Source organism: Henckelia pumila, chromosome 4, assembly GCF_033568475.1.
Source record: "Henckelia pumila isolate YLH828 chromosome 4, ASM3356847v2, whole genome shotgun sequence".
Lineage (NCBI taxonomy): Eukaryota > Viridiplantae > Streptophyta > Magnoliopsida > Lamiales > Gesneriaceae > Henckelia > Henckelia pumila.
In genome coordinates this window covers 162,045,700-162,053,483 of record NC_133123.1, presented here as the reverse complement: position 1 = coordinate 162,053,483, position 7,784 = coordinate 162,045,700, and the positions used below count along the sequence as shown (strand labels likewise).

Sequence of the window (7,784 nt, the reverse complement as noted above, 5' to 3'; positions counted from 1 at the left end):
GGGCCCAAAAGCCCAAAGACTGACCCAATAACTGCCATGGGCCCCCAAGGCCCATAAAAATTAGTGGACTCACTTAATTAATTTAATTAAGCCCACAAATAATTTAAACTCAACCCAAAATAATTAATGGAGCCCAAATAAATTTATTTAAAATTAATTGGCCCAAAAACCAATTAAGAACATAATATATTTAAAATTAAAAAGACTCGAGCCCGGCCCACCTAACCCAGACCCAGACCAACTTAACCCGACCCACTACACTACTGACCCAACCCGGACCACTCAGACCCGGCCCAGACCACCCCAGCCCCAAACCCGTACCCCCCTTGCCTTGCTCACTTCGGCCGCGGGCAGCAGGCCTTTAGGGCCTGCTGCCGCCGGGCTCCGGCCACCCCTGGCCGGAGCCACGCCGCCCAGACGTAGCCCACGTCTGGGCGGTTCGAACCAGCCCTAAGCCCCATCCGCATGCACCCCACAGGAGCCTCCCCCGAGCCCCTTCCATCAACCCTAGCAACGGTCGATCTGCTCTTCTAGCCCTCAACCTATTCGGCCTAGCCCAACTCAGACCATAGCCCAGCCATGGCTCGACTCTAAGGACCCTACCAGACCCAAGAACCATCAGCCAACAGTCCTGGACCGATCCATGTCAAAAGAAACGTGAACATGCATCAAGAATTGGAAAAAAATAAACACATCAAACCAAAACACAACTTGTTTTTCTGAAAATTCTTGAAAGAATCTGATGCATACACACACACACTATTACCCACTGATATAGTACAAAAATTTGAGAAAGAAACATGCCTTTCACCAAAATTGAAGAGATGTAGGCGCGTGAAACGATTTCGGGACGACGGGACGACGACGACAAGCTTTGGACCTTCAAAAACGTCCTTGGGGGCTGCTCGGTCGAAGAAGAAGATGAAGGAGGGTGGGGTGTCGGCTGAGGGTTTTGGTCGATGGGTTTGGGTAGATTTAGGGTTATAATTTAATTAAAAATAGGTTTTAGGATATTAAAATTTTAATAAGGATTTTAATAATAAAAAATATAACTTAAAAGCTCCAACTAATACTTAAAATCTGATAACTAAATTTAAAAATCCCGAAATTAAAATTTAAGGGAATTTTAAAGTTACTAAAAAGTTAATATTTTGGCTTATTTTGAATAAAAACGGACTCCTAAAATTATATAAAATTAAATACTAAAAATTTTGAGAAAATAAAACTCAAAATAATATTTTTGGGCTCTTAAAAGGCTCATGAAATAAATTGGATAGAAAGTTGTCATCTCGTCCGTCCACGGTCCCGTCTACGCGATAAAATAATTTAAATTCCAAAAATCATAAAAATCACTAATTATGGGTTAAATGCTTAAAAATAAATTAAATCATGCACAAATAATTCACATAGATATTTAACCCATAAATCTAAAATTTTAAATAATTAAATTTCCTAATTATGCATGCAGATTCACGTATTTAAAATAGCGGGTGTTACATGTTCTCTTGCCACCATCTTTTAAAATAGCATTTGTGCCTTCACTTCTAGATGTAGCTTTCAGTCCAGCACTAAATTTGCCTATACTAAATGCCGTTGACCATTTGTGTCGCAAGTTGTACATTCCACTTAGCCACGAATGTTCTTCAAGACCAAAATCATCAATCATTTTCCTCCACACTTCATTGAACTCCAATTCTGACTCACAAAATTGCATACACCTTGTAAACATACCTTTAAATATATAATTGGTATTCAAACTACCTAGGTGCGACGGTGCATTTTTGGAAATGTGCCATTGACAAAGGCGATGTTGCGAACAAGGAAAAATTGACTCGATAACATTCATCATTGATCGACATTGATCAGTAAATATTGTTTCAGGTTGTTTTCCACCCATGGATTCAAGAAATGTTTTAAATAACCATTCAAATGAAGCCACAGTCTCATCAGATATAAATGCTAACCCAAACATCACATTATCCATATGATGATTTATGCCAACAAATGGAGCACATATTAAATTATACTTGTTGGTCCGATAAGTAGTGTCAAAAGATATCACATCACCAAAAAATTCATAATCAATCCTCGCACGATTATCTCTGAAAAAAAAACTAGACAAACGACCATCTTCATCCATTTCAATGTCCCAATAAAACAAGTCTCCGTCATTTGATTTGGTTTTAAAATACCGAATCAATTCAAATGCATCACCATTCTCAACTCTCAAATGTCCTTTTGTTGCTTGATTAAGATAATTATACGCATCTTTCCGAGTAAATCCTAAATTTTCCACCCCTCTTGATTCATTTTTCATGTACGACAAGGCATTTGAAGGTTTTATTCCGGCATTCGACATTGCTCTTAAAGTCTCACCTTGAGCAAATGAAACTTTACGAGCCGATCTTAAAAGATATTTTTGGCCATCTGCTGCCATTTCATGATTGTGTCCACTTTCAAAAATTGTAACTTTCCAATTCTCGTTTTTTTTCCTTCCAATTCTCAATCTTGCCTTACATTTGGTTCTCGTTTTCAAATTTTGATACACTGGTCTATTGTTATTTGCACTTCGTTTTCTATCTTTAATTCCTTGAGATGAACATTCAAATTCCTTCATGTAAAGATCCGTAGAACCACTAAAATATGCTTCTTTCCCTCTCCTAGCACTAAAACCTTTCATGTGTGCATATTCACAATTTAACAAATATGCATCATCAACACTTTTAATGTTTCGACCAACTGCCAGTGCACATTCGAATTCATCAATCATAGAGTTAGATTGTACCTCCACAATTTCAGTCATAAAAGATTTTGCATCTGTATTACTAGCATATTCAGCTTCTTCACCACCATTCACCATTGTACCTAACAATATAAGAATGACAAAAGACACAAATTAAATATTTTTTTTCATTATAAATTATAACATTAAATGCTTAAGTGAAAAAATTTGATCGAGAAATACACTATTATGTACGTATCTATAAATGTATGTATACATATTTTATATTGTGTATAAGATCAAATACATACATTTTTATTATTTACTAAATTTCTGTTTTATTTAAAGATTTTATTTTTTAAAAAAAACAAATGCATACCTTAACTTGAAGAAAAAGGCAAAAAGAAGATACAGTGTAGATCGAGGGACCACTTCTTGATTAATAAAAATAAAAAACGTGTTGGTGGAGAATGGAAATGACAATTTCAGTGGTGGGCGTGATGGAAACTCCAGTGGCGGGAAGTTGGAAAAAACATATGTTAAATAAGTGGGAAAATTTTACCACGGTAACTTAATTTTAGTTGAAAAATATGATATAAAATTAATGTAAACAATTGTGTTTAAAGGAACACGTGCCATGCAAATAATAGCCGAGAGTACTACTCCTGGATTAGTAGTCCAGGGCAAATTAAATTAAATTTGGGGTATTTTTGTAATCTTTTTTAAATTAAATTAATTCTGAATTTTTTTAAAAAATAAATTATATTAAAAAAAATCCATAAAACAGAAAATATCTTCTATATCTATATCTATACAATCTATACAATATTATAATGCAAGAGGTCATATAATAACCATTTTGGTCATTTTAATGGTTGTACAAAAAATACCCCTACTATTTTCACTAAAATTAAAAATATATAAAGGACAAAATTTGAAGATTACTATCCTAACTTTCTCAACTATTTTATCATGTTTTTTTAACCACTCATGTTGCAGTAGTGAGAAACAAATCATATAATTTTTATATATGCTCTATAAATTATATATAATATTTCTGTATTGTATCACACACGCAATGCATGTGTGTTTCTGCTAATATATATATATATATATATATATATATATTATTAAGTTTGAAGCCTAGATAGTAACTACTTTTGATAGGTTATGACATACCATTTTTTGTATACAAAATACCCTTACCCATAATTATCATAATTATTTTTAAATAAAATAAATAATCAAAAAGTATAACAAAAAAACATAACATTAAATATAAAATTACTCAATTCTTATTATATTTTATATAAAAGTTTTTTATATACGACAAAAATTTAATTTATATACATGCATCGTGTGCATATGTTTACGAGTAACAAATGAAATTTCAATAGTTTAATAATTAATCAATAAAATATTCATATGGATACAATCCAAAAAACAAGTGAAAAAAATGGTGTTTTCTTCAAGGCTTGAGTCGTGCCGATGAAAGATTTTCCAGGGTTTCAAAATTGAATTGGCCTTAGTGGGCTTCATATTAACATTTATAAAATAAGCAATATACAAGCCCTATAACTATTCTAAAAAAAAGCCCTATAACTGGAAGGATCCAAGTCCATCCCCTCTTTTTGGTCCGTCCCGATATGTTCTCTTATTTTTTTTTCTTTTAAAACAAAAACTTTTATTTTGCAGAATTTTTTTTTTAAAAAAAAACCCCTAAAAGGTGAAGCGAACACAACACGCCTCCATCAAACATACCTTGAATTTTCTCTCCAAAGTTGAAACAACACCGCACTTGTGGGCTTTTCCGATCAATTTATCTTCTCCAATGGCTGCTACGTACAGATCCAGGTAATTTCTTGCGGATTTTTCGTATAAATGGCAGATGTTGGCATCAATTGTATTCCAGTGAAGAAATTTATGTTTTTTTTTTGCTGTATTCGGCCTGATCGATCGTCCGTAATTGATGGCAGAGAAGGATTGAGCACGAGGCCGGCAGCATATGGTGGTAATTCCGATGAGATTCAGCTTCGGATTGATCCGATTCATGGTGACTTTGATGAGGAGGTCACTGGTCTTCGCAAGCAAGTTCGACGACTGCGAGATGTACGGCTTTGGAATTCGTTATAATTTTATAAGATGAAAATCATGAATTTTTTTTAGCCAGTCTAGGGTTCTTAATCGAGTTTATTGCTATGTTGAGGCGTTTATGATGTTTTGTGCCATGAAACGAATGAATTTTGGATCCACATTAAAATTATTCCATCTAGCCAGACAGAGATTCTTTATGAAATTCACATCCAGTTGATTCTTTATTGCCCTTTTGTTTTTATAAGAATTGTGAATAAGATGTGCTTTTAGGATTGGCTTTGAGTTACTTATCAAGGTATTTTGTAGCTATAGTTTGTGACCTGCCTAGTACTGAAACAAGCGACTCAGGGGTGAGAGTGGCGGTCACCCATAAGTAAAGACAAATTCAAATCTTATTTAAGCTTTTTTTTGGCAAAATGGTGGTATTGGCATCAAAATGTGATGCCATTTTGTCAAATAATATCTGCCGTACATCACTGTACTGAAATGGTGATTTGATCCTTCCACCAGCCGCTCTACAGGCCATGATCGTGCGAAGAAGACAGGCTGAAAATTGATTAAAACAAGATCTGGAATTGTAGCTACCTATTGGAGAATACCTCTTGAAAACTAGCATTACTTTCTGATAAGATTAAAACACAAACATCACATTAATCCTTGCATTTTCTTGTTCTTGTGATATAAATTACTGGAACTGGTATTTTAAAAAAATTATTGATATTACATCCTTCCAGATCATGCTCCATCCTCTAAATTTTATGCCATTTGAATTTGGGTTGGACTCTTTGTTCTTATTGTTTTTTGACAAAATGTTGCAGGTTGCTCAAGAAATTGAAACTGAAGCAAAGTTCCAAAATGATTTCCTCAATCAGCTGGTACTCAGTAAACTAAACACACTGTATTTTATTAGATCTTTGAACAATTGATGGAGTTGGAGTCTATATATGTACTTGTAACAAAAAAGGATTTGACACATATTTCTATGAGATTTCGATCGCAGTTTCAAATTTCAATTGATTATGGCCATTTCTTTTCAAAAGTTGCTTCTGCATGATGCAAATGAATGCTTTGAAGGCCAGGGTATAACTTGCTAACACATTTTGTTGTCAAGCAATCCCATTGATACCACCTGTGTGATTTGGCATTAGACCATCCAATGTCACAATATTTCATAGTTCTTTTGACTAACAGAGCTGGATTCTGTGTGTTGAGAAAACTACAGAATATTGGCTATTAATTTTAGTTTGCTGATGTTCCACTTTCTGAGGAGCACAATGAAGATGAGATACATATAGCCAGTAGCAAAACCTCAGTATATGACTAAGGTAGTGTTTGGGATTGCTTTTAGGAAGCGGTTTTGAGCTTTTTTTTCGTGAAGTTTGAAAATTTTATGAAGGAAAAACTAAAAACCACTTCCTAGAAGCAATCCCAAACACTACCTAAGTCTTGTACGATGATTATCTACAATTCTTAAACTATTCTTTCCTCTGCTTTTTTGCCTCTGTGCCCAAAGAAACGATATTGTCACTTTCATTATTCTTATGAGCAGCCTATACTCATCAGTAGATTTACAGACACAGGCCAATCCTTCTGCTACTTGCAATCAGAATTAGAATGATATCAAACTTTGCACCGAGAAATAATCATCTCATCTAGTTGTTTTACTTGTGCAGCAAATGACACTAATCAAAGCTCAGGCAGGGGTGAAAAACAACATGAGAAGACTGAACAAGAGCATCATAAGAGAAGGATCAAGCCACATCATGCATGTTATCCTATTTGCACTGCTTTGTTTTTTCATTGTCTACTTGTGGTCCAAATTTTCACGAAGATAGAGCAGACACAGGAATGTTGTGTTCGTCACATAACTGTGAAGTTGCGGCGAATGCTGAAATCGTTACCAGCACTAGTAAAATCAGTGTAAGCTTCTTGTAAATACCAGTGGCACGTCTGAGCTGTTACTGGGAAGAACTTTGGATCGACTTAATTTTCATGTATGATGCGATTTCATGAAATAGTGTTTTGATACATTTGTTTTTCTAATCCAAGCGTATCTAGTAAGTCCCGGGCCATTTTTTTCGATTAGTTACTTGAGAGAGGACTTTGGTTGAGATTAAAGATGCGCTTTAACCACCTTAGCAATGTGGCAATAAGCAAATATACGATTGCACCACGTCGAGCCCTGTCGAAGACTCGAAGGCAGCAAGTGTTAATTATGGATTTTCTATGCTATACCGAGGAATCTACAGTTTGTATAACAAGCATCATAAAATATAGACGTCATACAAATGATTTTCGAAGAGACATTAGGGTACTTTCATTCTCCATCTCACGATGTTTCGTATATGGAGACTAGATTTTCCGAAGTACCAGAAGCTATTATGGATCATACGGATCCTATGGGAATTCATGTTAGCCCATTACATATGTCGGATTCCATGGCTAATGGTGCAATGGTGCATTACGTGTAAAAGATACAGAGGAGCAAAATAGTCCCTATGAATTATAAGTTCAGAACGTGAAAATAGTCTATGAGAGGACTGGAAAAGCGATACATTTTCTCAGATTAATTACTCTCGGTACGACTTCATCATAATTTCAAAATCTGTCCCATTTATTTGGTAACTTTGTCCCTACCCCATGGGTGGTGTGAAAGTATTTGATTGGTCCAATCATGTGGGGCCCACATAATTTAGACCAATCATAGCACTCCACACCACCCATGGGTGGGTTCGAAATTTCCCATTTATGTTCACGAATTATTGTACTAGTAGGATCGAATGGGTTCATTTCAACCTACCTTTACAGGCACTACCCCATGATAGATCTAAGAGTCATTATTTAACAATACATGCGGGGTCCACTAAAAAATAATGGACCCCACATTTATTGATGAATGTGGACCGTTAGATGTATGTCAATGCAGTGCCTGTATAGGTAGAATCTAACTTACCGATCGAATGTTTGT

The 7,784-nt window shown here is 35.1% G+C and overlaps 1 protein-coding gene across 1 annotated transcript; it reads left to right on the top strand.

Annotated features, from left to right (window-relative positions):
- Nucleotides 1-4,449: 4,449 nt before the first annotated feature.
- Nucleotides 4,450-6,884, top strand: LOC140865395 (bet1-like protein At4g14600). The gene is made up of 4 exons (XM_073270028.1): nt 4,450-4,576; nt 4,699-4,831; nt 5,635-5,691; nt 6,490-6,884. Exons 1-4 carry the CDS (start codon nt 4,554-4,556, stop codon nt 6,649-6,651), a joined length of 375 nt encoding a protein of 124 aa, XP_073126129.1. The 5' UTR covers nt 4,450-4,553; the 3' UTR covers nt 6,652-6,884.
- The last annotated feature ends 900 nt before the right edge of the window (nt 6,885-7,784 follow it).

Coding starts and splice junctions, on each gene's coding strand:
- LOC140865395 (XM_073270028.1), top strand. CDS start 4,554: ATGGCTGCTACGTACAGATCCAG. Junction 4,832..5,634: donor AAGTTCGACGACTGCGAGAT/GTACGGCTTTGG, acceptor AAAATGTTGCAG/GTTGCTCAAGAAATTGAAAC. Junction 5,692..6,489: donor ATGATTTCCTCAATCAGCTG/GTACTCAGTAAA, acceptor TTACTTGTGCAG/CAAATGACACTAATCAAAGC.